The sequence below is a fragment of the Rattus norvegicus genome, chromosome 2 (genome assembly GCF_021556685.1).
Source record: "Rattus norvegicus strain SHRSP/BbbUtx chromosome 2, alternate assembly SHRSP_T2T, whole genome shotgun sequence".
Lineage (NCBI taxonomy): Eukaryota > Metazoa > Chordata > Mammalia > Rodentia > Muridae > Rattus > Rattus norvegicus.
In genome coordinates this window covers 8,516,955-8,540,109 of record NC_141535.1, presented here as the reverse complement: position 1 = coordinate 8,540,109, position 23,155 = coordinate 8,516,955, and the positions used below count along the sequence as shown (strand labels likewise).

Sequence of the window (23,155 nt, the reverse complement as noted above, 5' to 3'; positions counted from 1 at the left end):
ATCAGGTTTGATGTGGAGGTCCTCTATCCACTTGGACTTAAGCTTTGTACAGGGTGATAAGCATGGATCGATCTGCATTCTTCTACATGTTGACCTCCAGTTGAACCAGCACCATTTGCTGAAAATGCTATCTTTTTTCCATTGGATGGTTTTGGCTCCTTTGTCAAAAATCAAGTGACCATAGGTGTTCATTTCTGGGTCTTCAATTCTGTTCCATTGGTCTGTCTGTCTCTGTACCAATACCATGCAGTTTTTATCACTATTGCTCTGTAATACTGCTTGAGTTCAGGGATAGTGAATCCCCCTGAAGTCCTTGTATTGTTGAGGATAGTTTTAGCTATCCTGGGTTTTTTGTTATTCCAGATGAATTTGCAAATTGTTCTGTCTAACTCTTTGAAGAATTGGATTGGTATTTTGATGGGGATTGCATTGAATCTGTAGATCGCTTTTGGTAAAATGGCCATTTTTACTATATTAATCCTGCCAATCCATGAGCATGGGAGATCTTTCCATCTTCTGAGGTCTTCTTCAATTTCTTTCTTCAGAGTCTTGAAGTTCTTATTGCACAGATCTTTTACTTGCTTGGTTAAAGTCACACCGAGGTACTTTATATTATTTGGGTCTATTATGAAGGGTGTCGTTTCCCTAATTTCTTTCTCGGCTTGTTTCTCTTTTGTGTAGAGGAAGGCTACTGATTTATTTGAGTTAATTTTATACCCAGCCACTTTGCTGAAGTTGTTTTTCAGCTTTAGTAGTTCTCTGGTGGAACTTTTGGGATCACTTAAATAAACTATCATATCATCTGCAAATAGTGATATTTTGACTTCTTCTTTTCCGATCTGTATCCCCTTGACCTCCTTTTGTTGTCTGATTGCTCTGGCTAGAACTTCAAGAACTATATTGAATAAGTAGGGAGAGAGTGGGCAGCCTTGTCTAGTCCCTGATTTTAGTGGGATTGCTTCAAGTTTCTCTCCATTTAGTTTAATGTTAGCAACTGGTTTGCTGTATATGGCTTTTACTATGTTTAGGTATGGGCCTTGAATTCCTATTCTTTCCAGGACTTTTATCATGAAGGGGTGTTGAATTTTGTCAAATGCTTTCTCAGCATCTGATGAAATGATCATGTGGTTTTGTTCTTTCAGTTTGTTTATATAATGGATCACGTTGATGGTTTTCCGTATATTAAACCATCCCTGCATGCCTGGGATGAAGCCTACTTGATGATGGTGGATGATTGTTTTGATGTGCTCTTGGATTCGGTTTGCCAGAATTTTATTGAGTATTTTTGCGTCGATATTCATAAGGGAAATTGGTCTGAAGTTCTCTTTCTTTGTTGGGTCTTTGTGTGGTTTAGGTATAAGAGTAATTGTGGCTTCATAGAAGGAATTCGGGAGTGATCCATCTGTTTCAATTTTGTGGAATAGTTTGGATAATATTGGTATGAGGTCTTCTATGAAGGTTTGATAGAATTCTGCACTAAACCCATCTGGACCTGGGCTCTTTTTGGTTGGGAGACCTTTAATGACTGCTTCTATTTCCTTTGGAGTTATGGGGTTGTTTAACTGGTTTACCTGTTCCTGATTTAACTTCGGTACCTGATATTTGTCTAGGAAGTTGTCCATTTCCTGTAGATTTTCAAGTTTTGATGAATATAGGCTTTTATAGTAAGATATGATGATTTTTTGAATTTCCTCTGAATCTGTAGTTATGTCTCCCTTTTCATTTCTGATTTTGTTAATTTGGACACACTCTCTGGGTCCTCTCGTTAGTCTGGCTAAGGGTTTATCTATCTTGTTGATTTTCTCAAAGAACCAACTTTTGGTTCTGTTGATTCTTTCTATGGTCCTTTTTGTTTCTACTTGGTTGATTTCAGCTCTGAGTTTGATTATTTCCTGCCTTCTACTCCTCCTGGGTGTATTTGCTTCTTTTTGCTCTAGAGCTTTTAGGTGTGCTGTCAAGCTGCTGACATATGCTCTTTCCTGTTTCTTTCTGCAGGCACTCAGCGCTATGAGTTTTCCTCTTAGCACAGCTTTCATTGTGTCCCATAAGTTTGGGTATGTTGTACCTTCATTTTCATTAAATTCTAAAAAGTTTTTAATTTCTTTCTTTATTTCTTCCTTGACTAGTTTATCATTGAGTAGAGCATTGTTCAATTTCCACGTATATGTGGGCATTCTTCCCTTATTGTTATTGAAGACCAGTTTTAGGCAGTGTTGGTCTGATAGCACGCATGGGATTATTTTTATCTTTCTGTACCTGTTGAGGCCCGTTTTTTGACCAACTATAGGGTCAATTTTGGAGAAAGTACCATGAGGAGCTGAGAAGAAGGTATATCCTTTTGCTTTAGGATAGAATGTTCTATAAATATCTGTTAAGTCCATTTGGCTCATGACTTCTCTTAGTCTGTCTACGTCTCTGTGTAATTTCTGTTTCCATGATCTGTCCATTGATGAGAGTGGGGTGTTGAAATCTCCCACTATTATTGTGTGAGGTGCAATGTGTGTTTTGAGCTTTAGTAAGGTTTCTTTTACGTATGTAGGTGCCCTTGTATTTGGGGCATAGATATTTAGAATTGAGAGTTCATCTTGGTTGATTTTTCCTTTGATGAATATGAAGTGTCCTTCCTTATCTTTTTTGATGACTTTTAATTGAAAATTGATTTTATTTGATATTAGAATGGCTACTCCAGCTTGCTTCTTCTGACCATTTGCTTGGAAAGTTGTTTTCCAGGCTTTCACCCTGAGGTAGTGTCTGTCTTTGTCTCTGAGGTGTGTTTCCTGTAGGCAGCAGAATGCAGGGTCCTCGTTGCGTATCCAGTTTGTTAATCTATGTCTTTTTATTGGGGAGTTGAGGCCATTGATGTTGAATAGTGATTATTGCTTCCTGTTATATTCATATTTGGATGTGAGGTTATGTTTGTGTGCTTTTCTTCTCTTTGTTTTGTTGCCAAGACGATTAGTTTCTTGCTTCTTCTAGGGTATAGTTTGCCTCCTTATGTTGGGCTTTACCCTTTATTATCCTTTGTAGTGCTGGATTTGTAGAAAGATATTGTGTAAATTTGGTTTTGTCATGGAATATCTTGGTTTCTCCATCTATGTTAATTGAGAGTTTTGCAGGATACAGTAACCTGGGCTGACACTTGTGTTCTCTTAGGGTCTGTATGACATCTGTCCAGGATCTTCTGGCCTTCATAGTTTCTGGTGAAAAGTCTGGTGTGATTCTGATAGGTCTGCCTTTATATGTTACTTGACCTTTTTCCCTTACTGCTTTTCATATTCTTTCTTTATTTTGTGCGTTTTGTGTTTTGACTATTATGTGACGGGAGGTGTTTCTTTTCTGGTCCAATCTATTTTGAGTTCTGTAGCCTTCTTGTATGCCTATGGGTATTTCTTTTTTTAGGTTAGGGAAGTTTTCTTCTATGATTTTGTTGAAGATATTTACTGGTCCTTTGAGCTGGGAGTCTTCACTGTCTTCTATACCTATTATCCTTAGGTTTGATCTTCTCATTGAGTCCTGGATTTCCTGTATGTTTTGGACCAGTAGCTTTTTCCGCTTTACATTATCTTTGACAGTTGAGTCAATGATTTCTAGGGAATCTTCTGCTCCCGAGATTCTCTCTTCCATCTCTTGTATTCTGTTGGTGAGGCTTCTATCTACAGCTCCTTGTCTCTTCTTTTGATTTTCTATATCCAGGGTTGTTTCCATGTGTTCTTTCTTGATTGCTTCTATTTCCATTTTTAATTCCTTCAACTGTTTGATTGTGTTTTCCTGGAATTCTTTCAGGCATTCTTGCGATTCTTATCTGTAGGCTTCTACTTGTTCTCTAAGGGAGTTCTTCACGTCTTTCTTGAAGTCCTCCAGCATCATGATCAAATATGATTTTGAAACTAGATCTTGCTTTTCTGGTGTGTTTGGATATTCTGTGTTTATTTTGGTGGGAGAATTGGTCTCCGATGATGCCATGTAGTCTTGGTTTCTGTTGCTTGGGTTCCTGCGCTTGCCTCCTGCCATCAGATTATCTCTAGTGTTACTTTGTTCTGCTATTTCTGACAGTAGCTAGACTGTCCTATAAGCCTGTGTGTCAGGAGTGCTGTAGACCTGTTTTCCTGTTTTCTTTCAGCCAGTTATGGGGACAGAGTGTTCTGCTTTCGGGCTTGTAGTTTTTCCTCTCTACAGGTCTTTAGCTGTTCCTGTGGGCCTGTGTCTTGAGTTCACCAGGCAGGTCACTTGCAGGGGAATAGTTGGTCCTACCTGAGGTTCCGAGGCTCAAGTGTGCTCGTGGGGTACTGCCTAAGTCCTCTCCGCGGCGGCAGCAACCGAGGAGATCTGCGCCGCTCTTTCCGGGAGCCTCCGTGCACCAGGGTTCCATATGGAGTTTGGTGTTTTCCTCTGGCGTCTGGATGTGCGCAGAGTGCAGTCTCTTCTGGTTTCCCAGGCGTGTCTGCCTCTCTGTAGGTTTAGCTCTCCCTCCCACGGGATTTGGGTCCAGAGAACTGCTTATCCGGTCTGTTTCCTTCAGGTTCTGGTAGTGTCTCAGGCGCAGGGGTCCTGCCGCTCTAATTTCATTCTTTTACATTCGTGTATTTAGTTTTCCTATCACCAGTTCTTGCAGGCATCTATGTCAAAAACCTGTTGACTGTAGGAGCCTAAACTTCTTTCTAGGCCTTTTCATAGTCTATTGATCTATGTATCACAACTTTTTTATTGTGTCTTGTTGCTTAATGTTAGTTCTTTTAGTATCCTATTGGTTGCTCTCATTCTTTGTCATTCCATTCTATTATTTATGCTGATATGTTTTAACTTTTTATTGATTCCTTGTGAATTTCACCTCATGTACCCCCAATCCCACTCATCTACCCATCCTTCCATATCTGCCCTCTGCAACCCCCCACCAATCAAAACAAAACAAAACAAATAAATTAAAAAAAATATCTGGCTGGGGTATTTCACACAGGTGCCCAACAGCTTTACTTCACGACAATGAATCACTGATGTGGTTCGATGCCTCCAACTTGTGCTACACTATCACTACTGGGTCCTCACCTGGCCTCTTCTCAGCTATCCTCTTGTTGCCCTGTGTTAATAGAGATCCTACAGCTTAGGTTCTGAGAACCAGCCCCTTCATACATTCCAGCAGTCCATAGATGGGGTAGATGTTTTGGTGGCCCAACTTATAGCCCTGGATCTGGGCCTTGGTGGTGGTGGTGTTCTGTTCAGTCCATCAGCTCTCTCGCTTGTGGCTGCTAGCAAAAGGCAAGACTGGCTGGCTCTACCACCTCCTGAGCTCAAGCCATCTGGGCCAGCTTTTCAGTACTTCTCCTGCTAGGGATGGGCCAGCTCTCCTGCTCTTAACACCCATGAGGCCAGCTCTCTTTCACCAGCAAGGTTTGGAATCAGTTACCCCATTAGGGGGCAACTCTACTATGCTGCCCAGGGCAGATGTAGGGCATTCTCTTCTGAATGTATGCTTAGTAGAAAATTAGTATCATTGAATGGATGGCATGGGAATTAGCTACCTGATAAAATGATACTGTTTATTTATCAAGTGCTGGCATATGTAACATAAAAAATTTTCTCTTAAAAAACAAGGAGCAGTCAGTGTATATATATGATATATAATATATATAAGTATATATTTATAATTTTAAGTGTTTCATATAAAATGTTTATATAAAACCATCTGTAGTGGTTTAAAATTATAACTGAAGTTTATTGGCTCTAAAAATGTCACTCAATTAAGCATAATCAACAGTGAAGATATGGGGGGAATGTATAAGATGTAGCAATAACTATATTTACTTGTTTTTATAGACTTTTCTTCAAAAGAACTAGAGCTCTTCATTTGTTCCTTTTCATCTTCCTGGCTTCAAATGTTCGTTGCAGAAGCAATCTTTAAAAAGCTGTGCTTACAGGGCCCCACTAGTACGTGCACTGAGCCACTCTCTCTTCAGAAAATAGTAAGCTCTGCCCTACTCAGGGGTTGGTTTGTTTGGTTTCTTTTTCTAAGAAATTAGTTCATGAGTTTTGTTTTAATTCTTCGTTATTTCTTGTAAGTAGGAAAAAAAAAGTCAGAAATCTTCCAACACATTAAAGAACCAGTTTTGTTTTGTTTCTTGTTTTTGTTTTTGTTTTTGTTTTTTTCTCAAAAATACAGTAGTGGGGCACTGAAGAGATGGTTCCATGTTAGTTAAAATCATTGCTGTTCTTCCGGAGGACCCAGTTTCAGTTTCTAGCATGTATGGAACTTCTGACTTCAGGCACACTGGTGTGCACCCATCCCCTAGACAAGCACGCACACACACACACACACTTAAAATAAAAAACAATAAAAATAAATCTTTTCAGAAATAGATTTAATTATTTGGGAGAATAAGTTTAAAAAAATATTTTTGACTTTTGCCATAATATGTATTTTAAAACTATATCCAGAAAGTTTTTGGAGTTGATATTTGAAAAGGAAAACTTGGAAAGATGTAGCCTACGTACATGTATGTATGTATAAACTGCATTTGTTCTCATTCTCTTTGGTCTTGGCCATGCTAGATTCTGAGACCTAATGTCCTACCGCTTCTTTAGCAAATGCCAAATCCACTGTTTGTTTATTGTGATGCCGGGCAAACTGCTTGGCAACTGTACTAGTAGAAGAATAGTTTCCCTCCTTCCATTTATTCTGGACTTAACTTTCACTTGAAGAAAACCAAAAATAGAAATACCAAGTTTTTTTTAATTATAAAAATAAAATTCTTTTAAGTATAAAAATATGCAAATCAACAAAAGTTCAATATGAAATTTAACCAAAAGGACTATCCTAAATGAAGATTAAGATTGAACTGGAAAGTATTATTTTCTAAAAGGTATCATCTACAAGGTATTGACAAAATAATTACATAGATAATTACACAGAATTGACATCATTAATATTTAATCGTGTTTGGAGAGGATCATGTAGCAACTTAGTTGTAAAATCAAGAAAAATAGCCAGACTTAATAGCAAAGTGATGAAGTAATTCCTTTTACTTACTGTCTTTGTAGTTGTGATAATGTTATATTATTTTGTAACAGATAGATTCCTATTTACCAGTTTTGGGGAAAATGGACATACATGGGGCTGGAAAGATGCAGATGCCAAAAAAACTCTGCCAGCGGCCTTGCCTAGAGTCTCAAAGAGCGTTACTAATGCTGAACGGTGCAAAACAGAAACAAGCAGACGGTCGGCCAGAGTTCCTGTAAGCAGTGCTGTTGCTACAGCTGCACTTTGTCTTAGAATAGAGTCTTTTCTCTGAAATTCCTAGTACTTTAGACTATCTGGGGTATTGTCTGCATATGTTGATTGAAAGGAAACTCAATTCTGGACGTATAAATACAGAAGTTCAGTACTTTTCCTATAATGCAAAGATCATACTTCCTTCCTACTAAGTGCTTCCAGAAAGAAATAAAAGAAAGAAATCATGTCTATTTCACAAGAACGTTGCTCTGAAACAGAAAGTACCTCTTTTTTATAGATAGCTAAGGTTTTAGATGCATATGAAATGCTATACTTTCCCAAGATGGGAGACTTCTTGAATGAGAAATCTGGAGGCCTGCATTCTAATATAACTTTCAGCTCTATTTCCTCTACAAAATCTGATTTGGTTGGTTTCCTCCTTGCCCAACATTCCACACTCATTACCTTTCTACTGCGCAGGTGGAGATACAGACTAATAAAGTAAAAATTAATGCATCAGTATTTGTTCTCATGTAGTTGACATCATTTTAAAAATTGGAAAGCAGTGTGATTGAATGAGTAAGTGGGTTTAAGTTCAAAGCAGGATACATTTTAGAGGAGAAAAAATAACTATCTTAATGTATGCTGGCATGACTTACTGAAAAACAAGCTTTTCTTGGTTTTCTTTCTTTTCAGTGAGTTAAACCATGCTAAATGTTCCTCATCGTTGAAAAAGCTGAAGAAGAAGTCAGAAGGAGAATCGTCATGTTCGAAGGAGAATTGCCCCTCTTTGGTTACAAAGATGAATTTTCATAAAACTAATCTGAAAGGTACCTAAAGTATCTGACTTACATACTAAAACGTTTCGTATTTGTAGTCAGTACTTGGAAATCTCACACGTTTGCCCTAATGAATGTTTGAGCTTAAATACTGGGCAAGGTCCAGGAAGTACCTTAATGGACAATGTAATATTTTCTTGAACTCTCATGTATACCAAAGAAGTGGTCATTTATTAGCTGATGTAATAGAATAACCCTTCCTTTCTCACCCTCCCTTTCCAGATGCCAAGTGATGTGTGATGCTCACTGAGCTCATTCCAGACTTGCCCTCCTTACTTTGCAATTCCACATCAACCTGGGCTGCTTAGAATCAGAGTCTTCTGATTTGAAAGTATAATTCATTCCTCATCTCTTTTCAGTCATACACATTTTGTGAACAAAGACTAAGGAGTAGGCTACGTGACATAGCTGTGTTAAGCATATGGACTCTTTTCTTGTAGGCACAGAGCCCAGACTGAAATGTGTTTGGCTTTTGGTTCTGACTGTACTAGAGCCTAAGTACCTAGTGGATGATATCACAAGAACAGTGCTGTAATAACCTCCTCTAGAGGCTTTTTAGTTAGATGTCTTATGACCTGAAAGTATGTAATCTACAAGGGGTCTCTACTTAGTAAACTGAATTGTTTGATTTATAAGTTCTTCTGTTATAAACTGTATAACATGTATTAACTCATGCTATGGATTAGCTCATGAAAACAGTGACAGCAAATCTTTTATAATTGTTCCATGGGATAGACATTTGTATTTTGAGCCCATTTTGAGCTCAAAATATGAACACTATTAGATGGAACTTCAGATATTCACTTTAAAGATCAATGTCTTATTTTTTTTTGTTTGTTTTATTATTCAGAAGTAAAATGAATATGAATGACTTTAGGCTGAACAGCAGGAGTTGGGAGAGAAAGGAAATTGAGAAGTGGAGGAAAAACTTGAAGAGACTGTATATGCATGTAGGAGAAATATTCAGTAGAAGTTTTAGAGATAATCTGTAAAATTGAGTAGTATAAAAATATGCTACTCAGTACTGTGTATAGCAGGAACAAATGATGACTATGCTGCATTTTGTTCCTATGAAGTCACAAGCATTTCACCATTTTCCTTAATGCCAAATTGTAGCTTATGTTTTATTAACCTTAGTTCAAGGAGCAATTGGGAGTAGATAATTTTGGCCAGCAGCAACTTACTGCATTCCTCCAAGCAAAAACTGCCATTCTGTGTGCTGCTGTTATTCAGCTTTAAATGGTATTTAGGGATTTTTTTTCTGTGTGTGTGTGTGCATGTGGATGTGTGTGTGCGTGCATGCGTGCGTGCGTGCGTGTGTGTGTGTGTGTGTGTGTGTGGTGTTTATATTAAGATTCTTCCATTTCTCCCGTGCGGCTGTAGCCAAGCCAGACAGCCTATTGAGAAGCAGCAAACCATCTGTTAATGGATTTGAAGTTCTGAATTATACTTGAGTATGTAGAGGCACTCGTGCTTAGCCAGAAACATTCATTTGAATTAAGCTATAAATGCTGTATAAGAAAGAGCCATACATTTTAGTGTAGATTCATGAATAAATTTAAGAGAGGGCAGTTGTACTTTAAAACTTTTATTGCTCCAAAACCAAGTATTTTTGGTGTTCTCTAATCATTTGGGGTTTTTATAGCAGGACTGAAGCTTTAAGCCTTGAACTTGGAGAGACAATGCCTGTGTTAAAGCTTTCGTTGTAGAATTTCATTGCTGAACTGCTAACAGAACAGAAGCTCTGGATTGCTGGGGTTCTTCCCATCCCACCTCTTTTTTTCTTTTTCTTTCTTTTTTTTTTTTTTTTTTTTTTTTTTTTTTAATTCAAGCGATGTTTAAACCAGTTGGAAGGGAAACCCTATAAATAATGATTGTCTGGCATGGGTCCTGATCTTCTAGTTCATGGCCTTTATTATTTTCTCCACTTGATATCTTGTCTTCTCTGGAATAATCTTTTTTTTTTTTTTTTTTTTTTTGTGATAGGGGAAACAGCTCTGCATAGAGTTTGCATAAAAAACCAAGTGGAGAAATTGATTATTCTTCTCTCTTTACCAGGAATAGACATCAATGTTAAAGGTAAGTTCTCTAACTAAGTCTTTGTTCTCTCATCCAGCATCTTACAATTTGTTATACAAAATAGCTTTATATCATATTAAGAAAAATCATTTAAGTAAATTTACCAAACATATTTTAAAAATAGTTACCAGCCTTCCTGAAATAATTCATTATGTGATTATTTATAGTTAATAATATAAAATGCTTTAGTAGCAATTTTCTGGTCATAGTCTACCATTAATGTTTTAAAAGTGTTTCTTATTTATTTTCATTTTTAAATAGAAATATGATTTCACTGAGTTCATTTTCACCAATGCTGTTTTCATATATGAAGCCCCTACAGAGGAATCGGATGGGACTTGCGGGATATCAATACTTTGCAACCAACAGTACTACTTCTGCCGTTTTAAAACTTGCCTTGATTTCTAATTTAGACAATGCTGGCTGGACGCCTTTGCATGAAGCCTGTAACTATGGCAACACAGTGTGTGTCCGGGAAATTTTGCAACGTTGTCCAGAGGTAGATCTGCTCACTCAAGTGGACGGGGTGACTCCTTTGCATGATGCACTGTCAAACGGACATGTAGAAATTGGCAAGCTGCTTCTACAGCATGGGGGTGAGTGCGTTCGTGTTAAATGGGCTTTGATAAATTATCCAGGATTTTGATGAATCCCTCGGAGGCAGCTAACAATTATATTTAAAATTCTGTAAGGAAAGCTGCTTTTATTTTATATAAAATAAGATGAAAAAGTAAAGACAAAAAGTATCCTAAAATATAGCCACCTTGTATTAGTTGTTGTAAGAACCATTATATATATATATATATATATATATATATATATATATATATATATATATATGTGCTGTTAAATACCTATTAGGTTCATGAATGAAAGTATATTTTTGTAGTTGAAGGTGTTGGTTTTAAATACTCCTTTAACTTAATGTATATGACTTCTTTGTGAACTGATAATTTCTTAAAGCTTGCTAATAAATGGATTCAGTGTTTCTCATGACTATTAGGTTTTCCATTCTTTTTTATTATACATGTAGTATATAACTGGCTAAGCTAATAATTGTCTTTATAAGACCTTCATTAATAGAGTATGGGAAAGATAGCCTAGGATATTTTCATTCATATTTACCATCAACTAAGTTGAAATTGGATTTTCAGGTAGTGTTGAGTACAGTACAAGGCTTTTGTGAGGAGGATTACTTAAGCTCCATACCATCTACTACTCTTTCTGGATTCTTTCAATTTTATCTTCAGCAGCTCCCTTTTAAGTGACATTTGTGCATCTTAGCTATTACAAAATTTTATTTCAAAATATTCAAACTAATTTGTATTTTAAAAAAGAAACCCTGATAACTAGCTTGTAATATGAAAAATATAAACATTTGCATGAATCTATTGGTTTCGTTTGTGTTAATTTTAACTTAGAATTTGATGTATTTTATGTTGTAAATAAAGCATTTTATTCTGCATAAAAACAAAAGACATATTCTCCATGTGTCTTTTTTTTTTTCGTTTGAGTATATAAGAAAGCATGGATGTATTGCATAATGGCTTGAGGGACTTGGTTATTTATAGTCTTCTCCTGCCCCCTAAAGGCCTAAGTGTGTCTATTTTACCAATACTGTTTCATAATTGATATATTTTTAGTTCTTCTACCTTCCCTTTTTGCTTTTTCTATTAAGTATTCTGTATTTTCTACTCACAGATTTAGTCTGACATGCAAGCTAATATTTGTTTCTGTATCAAATGGTGTAAGTGTTTAATGGAATCCAGCTGATTGGTACAATGTACTAATAGATCAGCTGTGCTGATTTACCTAACGTAGTAAGGTAGTATGTGGGTTAGTCTATGAGCTAGGAGAGAAAACCCACTTACTTAGGTTTGTCAAGTCCATTGCTAAATTACATCTGTGTTATTTTGGTTGTTTGTGTTAGACTGTTTGTTTGTTCACTTACTCAGTCGGACCTGGGTTTGATGTTAGCACTGTGGCAGCAACATAATCTATTCATTTCAAGACAGTCTGTCTTACAAGCAATAATTTTAAGAGTATATATTGCTAAAATTTTGTTTAATTCAGGTACTTGTAATGTTTTCCAAACAGAAGTAAGTTAGAATATTTTACTTTTGAGATGTAAACAATATAATAGATAATATAGTTTTCATTTGGAATTCTTTTTTTTTTCCACAAATATCCATCAGTCATGTAAGCCTTTACATGTGTGGTTATAATCATCATTAAGAGTTCTAGTACTTAATAGTCTGTTCTTTCTGATGGTACGTTATGTTATAATGTCTCCTGTTATGCTTTCATATGGCAACTTACATCTTTGTGAGTGACTTCATAAAGCATTACAGGCTGTGCTTGACACTGCTATACCTTGTTAGGGAAGGTTGTTTGCACTTGTTATGTCACCCTCTAGTACTTAGAGGATGACCTTGAGGCCTGAGCACTACAGTACTTTGCAAGTACTAATCTGACATAGTCAGACCTTTTCAGTTTGGTTTTGGTTTTGGTTTGAGTTTAATTTAGAAAATTAACGTTGAAGTTTTTATGACTCCCTTGCCCTAATGGAGAGTAAACATTAGAAGGATAAAATGAAAACTGTAATGTATCTGTGCAGGGTCTTTATAGTTTTCACACACTGCCAGGTTGTTAGTCAGTAAAGGAAAAGAGACTTGTTTTTTCTTTTTCCTAAGCTTCTGATTAATGCATTTTATTAATTTCTTCTGAGAGTACTGCAATTCTTGTTTTTAATTGGCAGCGGGGAACATTTTTAAAGCTGTTTTTACTAATCATAGTAGACTATGTTTGAGCAAAATTCATTAGACAAGTGACTAGAATTTTCAGTTTGTAAACACATCTTCATTGGTCTGTATGGAAGTTACAGTATATGTAGGCAGCTAATCATTAGCAAATATGATGATAAATCCTAGAAAGCTTTTATTTTCTGGTGTGGGGGAAGAAAGCAATAGTTAACCTAGCAAAATAAAAGTGTTTTACTATTAACGTTTTACACTTTCTTTTTCACAGGCCCAGAGCTTTTACAGCAGAGGAACTCTAAGGGGGAGTTGCCCTTGGATTATGTGCTGTCCCCTAAAGACAAGGAAGAACTATTTGCCATTACAAATATAGACGATACAGTGGACAACTTTCATGCTAAGACACAGAAACATTTTTATCACGAACAACTGGAATTTGGTTCATTTTTACTTAGTAGGATGTTGATTAGTTTTTGTTCAATATTTGATTTATCCTCAGAATTCATCCTAGCTTTCAAAGGGTTAAGTCATCTAAATGAGTTGCTTATGGCATGCAATACTGATACAGAACCCACCAGTGCACATTCTGACTGGCTACTAGATCTTTATACTAGGAATATAAAGACATTAAAGAAGCTCCCAAGTGTTCTTAAGGAACTGCCTGAGAATCTAAATGTATGTCCTGGAGTTCATACTGAGGCCTTATTGGTGACCCTGGAAATGATGTGTCAGTCAATCACAGAGGTGTCATAATGCCAGAAAGTATGAGTCAGATTTCTAAACATGCAACATGCTTTGTCACCTAATATATCCATAGCGTATGGAAAAATAATTAATTTCAGTTATTCACTGATAGCAAATTTTCATAGCACTTAAAAAACATCTACAGATCTAAAATGCAGGCTCAGGATTTAACTCAAAAAGAAACAATAATAAAATGAAGTAGTTTTGTTAGATATAAAATGCTTTCACTAATTTTTAAAAAAAAAACCTTCAAATATTTATTTATATTGTATATGTAGAAAATAATTTAAATATTTTTTCAAATAAAAATGCCCTTTCCTTTGAGTGCTATAGATCTTAAAATCATGGCAAGGATATTCATGGAAATGTGTATCTATATACTTGTAAAAGTTGTTTCTTCTTTTTAGGCTAGTGTTTAAGATGCATTTGCTTTTATGTGTTTTTAAATAAACCTTTCTAGAACTTTAAATTATGTTTCCTAGTCTTTAAGTTTTTAAATGCTAATGAACTACACAATCCAAGAGTTCGGGTCTGTTATCTGTTATATTTTAGCAGAACATGCATGAAGCAGGTTTCTGTTTGCTTAATCAATCTATCAGTGGAAACATTTTGCCACATACTAAGTTTTACTAACTATTACAATTAAAATTTACAATTAAGTTGGCTGTGAAATAATACATCTGAGGCATTTGAAATTTTAATTTACAGTATGAATTTTCAGAGTGGTATTTTGGTTTTTTTTAATATAAACTAATTTTGATATATAAGCTATTTTTTATATAAACTACTAGTTTATAACTTAAAAGCAGAATGTGAATATTAACCACTTAAAAATTGTAGTTCCTTCACTGAAGAGTAAGTTATATATTGTGTTACACATGGAGAAAAATTACAACTTACATTTAAATGTTATATAATTACTGATCCAACAGCAATCAGTCTGTTAAAGAAGCACACTTCAGCTTTGATTCACAAATGGAACTTTCAACAAGATAGTTACTTGTTACTGGATTTATTATAATCCAAATAAAAATTAACTACCTCAGTTTCTCCACTCTAATAAAAATTAAGATTCTTCCGTTAAAGTTTTACATATACTGTAAGAAATAGCATATAAACTTGTTTTTATTGGTTACTTACTTAATCTTTCAAAGTATCAGAAAACATGAATTGTTAGTCACTGGGAAGGCGGAGTTGGGGGAATGACTGAGTTTGTAGCCAGACTAGACTACATACTATGATCCTGCCAAGAGAAAGAAACAGGACACAGAAGAGGCAAAGTGGGAGGAGGGGAGAACAAAGAAAGACACAGGGAATAGCCATTTAATCTCACAGATGTAGGCATGTGAGTGAGTAAGCTAACACAAACCTGAGCATGGCTTGGACACAGGCAGTGTCATCTTTGACTAGTTAGTTTTAACCAAATTACAAACTGAAAGTTTGCTTGGAACCAACTTACCTTTTTTTTTAACATTTTTCTTTGTTTTTGCTTTTGTATGTATCAAATGGAGATATATATTCATCAAGCAATATGTATAATGCAATGCCCTGAAGCACAAAGATGCCTTGTAGGTTTTTCCTGTAAAACACTGTTGTTTCACAAGCACAGGGCACTATGCTCCATGCTAAGCGACTAGCATATGGCGTACTTTAACCTACAGTGAAGCACTTCAACATTCTAGTATTCTTCTGTTTCTTGTATTTGTAATTTAGAAAATATAGTGTTGCCTTAAACCTATCTTAAAGGTCAAAAAGGAAGTTCTAAAGAATTAAAGTCCTTGAGTATTAACTTTAAATTGGAAATTTTTATCCCCAATTTATTTTTTATTGTTAAGAATTGTTTTCACTATCCTGGGTTTTTTGTTTTTCCATATGAAATTGAGAATTGCTCTTTCCATGTCAATGAAGAACTGTGTTGGAATTTTGATAGGGATTGCGTTGAATGTGTAGATTGCTTTTGGCAGCGTGGCCATTTTTACAATGTTAATCCTGCCAATCCATGAGCATGGGAGGTCTTTCCAACTTCTGAGATCTTCAATTTCTTTCCTCAGAGACTTGAAGTTCTTGACATACACTTGCTTGGTCAGAGTCACACTGAGGTATTTTATGTTATTTGTGACTATTGTGAAGGATGTTGTTTCCCTATTTTCTTTCTCGTCCCATTTATCATTTGAGTAGAGGAAGGCTACTGGGGAGAGTGGGCAGCCTGGTCTTGTCCCTGATTTTAGTGAGATTGCTTCAAGTATTTCTCCATTTAATTTAATATTAGCTGTTGGTTTGTTGTATATTATTTTTATTATGTTTAGATATGGGCCTTGAATTTCTGATCTCTCCAATACTTTTTACATGAAGTTGTATTGTATTTTGTGAAATGTTTCCTCAGCATCTAATGAGATGATAGATGATAGATTTTTCAAAGTTGCAGCCGGAAACAGTGCTGAGTTATGCCATTCTTGTCTGTGTCCTTTCAAAGTAGATAACACAGCTCCATGGGATTGCTGAAGAGAGAAAAAAGCTAATCTGTCCATAGTATCACTAACAGTCAGAAAAAATTTACTGAGTTGTTATGATTTATCTTTCCTCAGTTCAGTTTATTGGCAGTTGTTAGAAGGAACTTTCTGGAAGTTTAGTTCCACTATACAAAATAGTGTTCTGTGTATATATTTTCTGTAGTTTACTACAAATGATCAGACAAAATTGGTTCTTTTAGTGTAAAACAATGGCAAATATTGTTTTGAATTCACCATTTTTTGAAAAACTAACAAGCGGTATACTTTTCAAGAGCTGACTATAACAAGTGAAAAAAAGCTTAACATATGAGAAGATAAATTAGAATTAAACACATTCTGATGTGCTTTCTTAGATGCTATGGGAAGAAAGTTAGTTTTGTATGTTTCTGGAATTTTTAGTTATTTTACCCTACTTTTTAAATTGAAACACTGAGTTTGATAGTATAATCATTTGATAAGTATTACTGTGGCAATTTATTTTAGAATAAATGGGCAGTGGATGGGCTTTTGAAGTCTTAGTGCTCATTCTTAGACAAATATAAATACATTAATGCTAGAATTCTTCCATAAATACTAGAAAATATGTGTGCTTTTCTTGTTGGGGGTTATAGGAAAATGAACAGCTTTACATGAAAATAAATTACTGTGCTGGTGGTAACCTAGGTAAGAGCTGTCAGTGCTGCTCCTTAGTCAGTAGGAAGCTGTCTTCATTGGCTGACCTGAGGAACTTACTGTGGCCAGCATTTGTTAGGCAGCTTCCTCACCAGTTGTATTTCATACTGAAGTGGACCCTAAAATACTCAGAATAATAATTGGTTTTGGATCAAATGTGGATTGAGTTAGGAAGGTAAGTTTCAGCCTTATTGGAAATGGCCAGTTTACTATTCCATGTAAATCAGATTATGTTACCAGAAAATCCAAGTTGTGGGTTAAAATGAATTGCAGAAGGGAGAGATATTCTGATACAGGTTTGGAAATTATCAGGTGCTAAATTTCTTAGGAAAAGTTAAGTTGGTTCTGAGAAACTTTCAGTGTATTGGACATCCTACTGAAGGAAGACTTAAAGGAATATTTCATAATACCTTATGTCAGTAATCATTAAAAATTGCTCTTACAGTAAATTCTGATCTTACAAAACATAGAGTTATACATTTAATTCCTGATTCTAGTTTGAGAATACAACCAACATAAATATGTCACTTTTGTTTGTTAAGATGTGAAGTCGTATAAATTATTAGGGAAAAAACTCCATGAAATTGTTTGAATAAAAGCTTAGAAATTTACAAATATAAGTGATTAACTTTCTTCAGATTATGGTTTGTTTGGGAGGTTTTTATGTTATAAGCTGTTTATCATTGCATATATTTGAAATCATTGTAGCTTCTTTAAAAGCAGTTATATATAATTTTGATTACAAATGAATTTACATCAGCCTGTTTTTAAAGGTTTGAACTAAGTACAACCCTTAGTCCTAAATATGAATGATTTTTTCAAATGGTAGTTTTGCTGTTGAAGATAAAACTATATTTATATCTCTTTAAGGTGAATACAGTGAAGTCTTTCTGGGTTTTAAAAGTGCTATCTTATTAATAGAAAGCAACAGTATTATCAGTGACTAGTGATTCAGTAATCATAATAAAAGGTGTATGTTATTTATCTATAACATGGAACATTGGGATATATTGCCCTTAACAGTGTAGGCTCAAGAAAGCCGCATTTTTAAGCATCTCTACTTACTTCTGTGCAATTATAATTGAAATATTTTCTCCTTTGAAATATTTTTCCTTGGTAAATCTGATCACTTTTCTCCAAATACCAGATTGCAAGTGAACACTTGATGATAAGTAGTGATTATTGATAGGAAGTGGATTAGTTCTTTGGACTATACGATTTAATTCTATCAACTATATTGATATTTAGCACTTCCTGGGGAGGTTGTCTGCACTGACATGGAATCTGGTGTCCAGCTTTGAATTGTCCCATCATTTCTTCTTAGTAGACAAACTGAAATAGCCACTGTTTCTCCATTCTTTTGTTCCCAATCATGTTGGGGGAGGAAATCATTAATCTTAAAGTGGTGAATGGTGTAAGAACTTAGTTTGCTCTTAAGTGACTTTACAACATCAATATCAGGTCAAGAGTGGTTTATGTCTGGATGCATGGTGAATGTATAATGGGTTTTAAGTTTTCTTGGGAGGGGGGATATATATGTTGGGTATCTAGCTTTCCCTTAAAAAATGAACTTTCTGGTTCGCATTGTTTCTCTTTGACAACATTCATGAAATTACTGGTTATTAAATAGAATTTGGTAAAATTAAGATGTACATTTTTAAAAACTTCATTTAAAAACTTAAAGACAAATTGAAAAATAGAAATCTGAGGAAGGAAATAGGGGAAATAATTGAGGGATATTCGACTAAAGGGATGAAGAAAGGAAACCTCTCTAAATGTTGTTGAATATACTGATTGAATACACTGAATACACTGATTGAAGTTACTCACTACTCAAATCAGACAGATGTCTCAGTCAGGGTCCTATTCCTGCACAAACAGCATGACCAAGAAGCAAATTAGGGAGGAGAGGGTTTATTCAGCTTACACTTCCACATTGCGGTTCATCACCAAAGGAAGTCAGGAGTGGAACTCAAGCAGGGCAGGAAGCAGGGGTGTCAGCTACTGGCTTGCTTCCCCTCACTTGCTCAGCTTGCTTTCTTACATAGCCCAGGACTGCCAGCTCAGGTCTTTTACAAGCAGGCATAGCTGATCTAAGGAAGTTCTTTTGCCCAGAGAACAGCATTCAACAATGGCTGTAATTTAAAATGCAAATATAATTTATAAATATAATATTTCTTATATTTAGCAGTGCAAATAGATGTTGAGCCAAATTCTGTCTGTCCAGATACCTTGCAACATTTGCTTCAAAAATCTCTAAAAAACAAGGAACATACTAAAAATACTTCTATACAAGACTTGGATGTTCACCATGCCAAAGGTACTGATTTTGCACCATAGTTAGGGCTTCATGAATAGCCCTGTTCATACACACACACACACACTCCCCAAGTGAAGTGCCATTAATGAGTATATGCAACCAGGACCCCACCATGCATCTCTTAACTCAGAAAAAAAAGATTTACATAAAATGATTAACTTCTTTTGTGTTTAATGCAGTGAATATGTAGTCAACATTACTATTGAACTAAACATCTGAAATCTTACACAATGAAATAAACAAAAATTAGTCATCTGTTAATGGTTACATCCACTAGGTACATCCAAGGTTATAGAATGTCAGGCTTATAGACATTTGAATAGACATTGTCAGCACAGAACATAAATCTCACAGGTATAATCAGAATTTATACCAAATTAATGAGCTCATCAATAAACTATGTATTAGGTCAGCTTCATAAAGTATGTTTTTGCAACAAACAGTAATGGAAAGCATTTTAAACATGATACACTAAATAGAGCATATTGAGGTCAAAGTCTTTCTGTAGAAAGGGAATTTAGTTGACATTCTTCCAAGCATAGTATATAAACATCAAAATAGTTCTATTGTAAGAAATACTATTTAATAACATATTTCTAAAATAAAAATACTTTAAAAATCAGCTTCGATGAGATTTAAAGAATCTTTAAATTCAAATATATATTTCTGCTTTTCTACATTTTCCAGCACAACCCCAATCTTCACCTCACCCCAGTTATTTATTAATAGCAATTAATAAAATAGTGCAAAACATTGTCTGCAGCAATTTCCATTGAGTCTCATTCCTCTAAAAAGTCAGTGAGGACATTCTCACCAACCAAATTTCTTATCTCTGCAGAGGTATGTTCCTTTGATAGACCCTGTTTTAGGAATGCAATTTGAAGTATAGAGTGTGGTTAGTGAAACATTTTTAATGGAAACCACCTTACAAGCAGTTTATTTTACAAAACAGATTTTCATGCATTATCAATGATCTTCCTTCATAAATGATGTAATGAAAACACTGGCCTTTCACTTAGCCAACTGCATTCTCCATTAAAACTCACTAAAAACAAAACTCAGTATGCATTGAAGTCTATCAGTAGAGGACACTTAAATACTACACTTTTAAATGCACAAGGGCATAATTTGATACCAAATACAGTAGGGATTTAGTTTGCTAGTATTTTTTGAGAATTGGCTTGATAATTTGCTAAACACAGTAATATAATTATAAAAATCCTGATACTCAATCATTTATAAACCTGGCAGTATTTATTTAATATAGTTTCTGGAGAGATTTTAAGGTTTTAGATGGAATGATAGAAGGCTTAAAAGTCTTATTCATAGACTCTCAGATTCTCTTAAGGGATTGTGTATGTATGCAGACAGGAAAAGATATGAATGTACCTGTAGCTTAAAATCAGCCTTAGCCATACATAATTTATTTACACAGAAGTGAAAGTCAGGATGTATGTTAAGTTGAAGTGCAACATTTCCATTATTCAAGCTATGGGATCCCTCCCCCCATTTGTAATGTATAAACATAAAAAGAAAAAACACTAATGAATTACTTTTCAGATAAGAAATAGTTACATTACAAAAAAAAAAACCTAAAGATCAAATCAGCATTTAGGTTTTATGGAGGGTTAACCAGAGCACAATTGAGCATTTAATCTGATATTCTGGTTCTCTCTTTTGTGATTGGAGAAATATACATCTTCCAGTTTTATAACCATTGTTTTATTTTACTTGGTTATGTTATTAGCTGCAGCTAACAAGGTTTCCACACTCCACTAGCTAAAATCCCTTATCAAGTTGAGTCTGTACAGGAGAAGTATATTTTCAAAGACATATGCCTTTTGTACACTATTTACAAATGTTCTTGACCCTGATAAAAAGGTAAAATAAATAAAAAGCAGAAAGAGAGGAAATGCTGCGTAGCCCGACGATTTTTTTTTCTTTTATCTTCCCAAACATGCTGGTCTCCTCGGTGCTGGGAACAGACTAACCAAGGTTGTTTTTCTTCCTTTTATACGGGCTATGAGAATGATCTGGTTTCAGTTCTTGATATTGCACCTGTTTAAACAGTTCAGAAAAAGACCAGTCAGGTGGCCACTTCCCGGCAAGAGAAGGAAAAGCTAAGGAGTGAGAGACTGCCTTGGGGCTGGGGAGAGGACCGCTGTAGAAGCCAAATGCAAGCTCCAACTGGTACTGATAACACGGGCTAGAGCTAGAGTCAGAAGGGAAATCCTGCTAGGAGTTGCCTGAGGCCCTGTGCGAACTTTGCTAAAGAACTATGACTTGTTACTGACCATAAGACAATACAATGAAAGAAAATCTATATTTTTGAAGACCTGAATAATGGTTCTTTCAGGGTTTTTTGTTGTTGTTGTTTGTTTATTAATTAAACAGTCTTGATTTTCATCTAGACAAGAAGTTCTCAACATGTAGGTCATGACCCCTTTGGGGGGATCTAACAGCCTTTTCATACACATATCAGATATCCTGCACATCAGACATTTATCTTACAATTCATAGTAGCAAAATTACGTTTACAAAGTGGCAACAAGATAACTTTTATGGTTTGGGTCACTACAACATGAGGAACTGTATTAAAGGTTCAAAGCATGAGGAAGGTTGAAAGCCACTGATCTAGCCCATTGTTGTATATATGAAATGAAAAACTCAACTGAAACTAATGTAAATTGCTATCACTAAAACTTGTCCTCAAGACTGTGATTAAAACCTTTATTTCACTTTGAAAACAATTCATTTACTATAGTTTAACACCAAAGTATTTCAAACAATTTATGAAATGTTATATTTCAAATGTAGATGTTTCTCCCTCATCTAAAATATATATTACCATTTATCTTTAAAATGTATTGAATGCATGTGATATACACAAATAACCACCCATTTTGCTTCTGCCATCTACATCAAAAATTCCTATTTTTTCTGCTTACATCTTGATGATGCCACTTCACAAACTCAGCTGGACTTGGGTTGAAGTTCTTTTTGAAAGCCACAGGGGTTCCTTATGCGATGACTTTCAATTTCCTGTTTTCTGTTCTTTATAGGTTTTTCTAGACTAATGCCAAGTATTGCCAAAAATCTGCATTGGGCTTTAATAACTTTACCTGACCTTCTATAACCATTACCATTCAAAGAGTGTAAAGTTTAAAACCCAGCGTTACACTACAGGTCAGAAAGACAGTAACAGTGAGCCATACATACCACTTGTACATCTGAAGGAACTCTGGAAAGGAAGTCAAGTAGTTCATTGTTATCAATTGCATATGGACTCCGAAGCTTTTTTGTAAATTTATTAATTCCTAAAAAATGATATTTCAAACATTATTGAGTTCATTATTGAGTGTGGAGTTAGGCAAAGCACAATTCTGGAGAAAGTACTATAGTGATTTGAGCATTAACGCGTGCTAGCCCTTATCCTTGACAGGATAGCGTAGTACACCACTTACCTCCAACTTTCCCAACGGAATTGTTGCCTGCTTTTTGTCTTTACATTGGATTGGCTTCTTCCCAGTAGGTGAAAACAAATAGGGGTCCCTAGAAGGAACTGAGACTACCTTGCCTTACCAGATCTCAGGGATAAAGTCCCTGGATTTGCCTTCGTGCTTTAGCCAGGATGAGACTTGTCTGCTTGCATTTCTGGATTGAAACTGTTAGGTAGTTTCTTTATTTCCTCTTTTCCAAAGGTATATACTTTAGGGGGAGAAGGTGTTGTTGTTATAAAGCAAGCTAAATGTTTACAAGTCACATGATTATGATGATGCTTGGTTACTGTTCGTTTAGGTTAGAATGAAAAAGATACTGCCATAAATTTTGGGGGAAAAGTTTTCAGGTTTGCACAAAATCAACACAGTGGAAACAGGATTAAACTGGGACATCTTAGTTCTCAATGCATTTCTTTTTTTTTTAAAGATTTATTTATAATAAAGGTATACTATAGTTGTCTTCAGACACACCAGAAAAGGGTATCAGATCTCATTACAGATGGTTGTGAGCCACCATGTCATTGCTGGGAT

The 23,155-nt window shown here is 35.3% G+C and overlaps 2 protein-coding genes across 22 annotated transcripts in view; one reads left to right on the top strand and one right to left on the bottom strand.

Annotated features, from left to right (window-relative positions):
* Slf1 (SMC5/6 complex localization factor 1) overlaps positions 1–14,091 on the top strand; it is a 107,246-nt gene extending 93,155 nt beyond the window's left edge. Inside the window, exons 15-20 of one of the 2 annotated variants that reach the window (XM_087617471.1) lie at positions 5,812–5,957; positions 7,063–7,226; positions 7,901–8,034; positions 10,030–10,122; positions 10,536–10,718; positions 13,150–14,091. In XM_087617471.1, the coding sequence (XP_087473597.1) occupies positions 5,812–5,957; positions 7,063–7,226; positions 7,901–8,034; positions 10,030–10,122; positions 10,536–10,718; positions 13,150–13,631 (1,202 nt within the window). In that variant the 3' untranslated portion in view covers positions 13,632–14,091. The remainder of the gene's footprint in view (positions 1–5,811; positions 5,958–7,062; positions 7,227–7,900; positions 8,035–10,029; positions 10,123–10,535; positions 10,719–13,149) is intronic. The other variant, NM_001106400.1, reaches the window with a different exon arrangement.
* Positions 14,092–19,270: 5,179 nt separating this feature from the next.
* Positions 19,271–23,155, bottom strand: part of Mctp1 (multiple C2 and transmembrane domain containing 1) — a 729,346-nt gene continuing 725,461 nt past the window's right edge. For 13 of the 20 annotated variants that reach the window (XM_087621547.1, XM_087621568.1, XM_087621553.1 and 10 more), the window contains 2 exons: positions 22,344–22,441; positions 19,279–21,182 (listed from right to left, as the gene is read on the bottom strand). In XM_087621547.1, the coding sequence (XP_087477673.1) occupies positions 21,111–21,182; positions 22,344–22,441 (170 nt within the window). In that variant the 3' untranslated portion in view covers positions 19,279–21,110. 20 annotated transcript variants of the gene reach the window in all.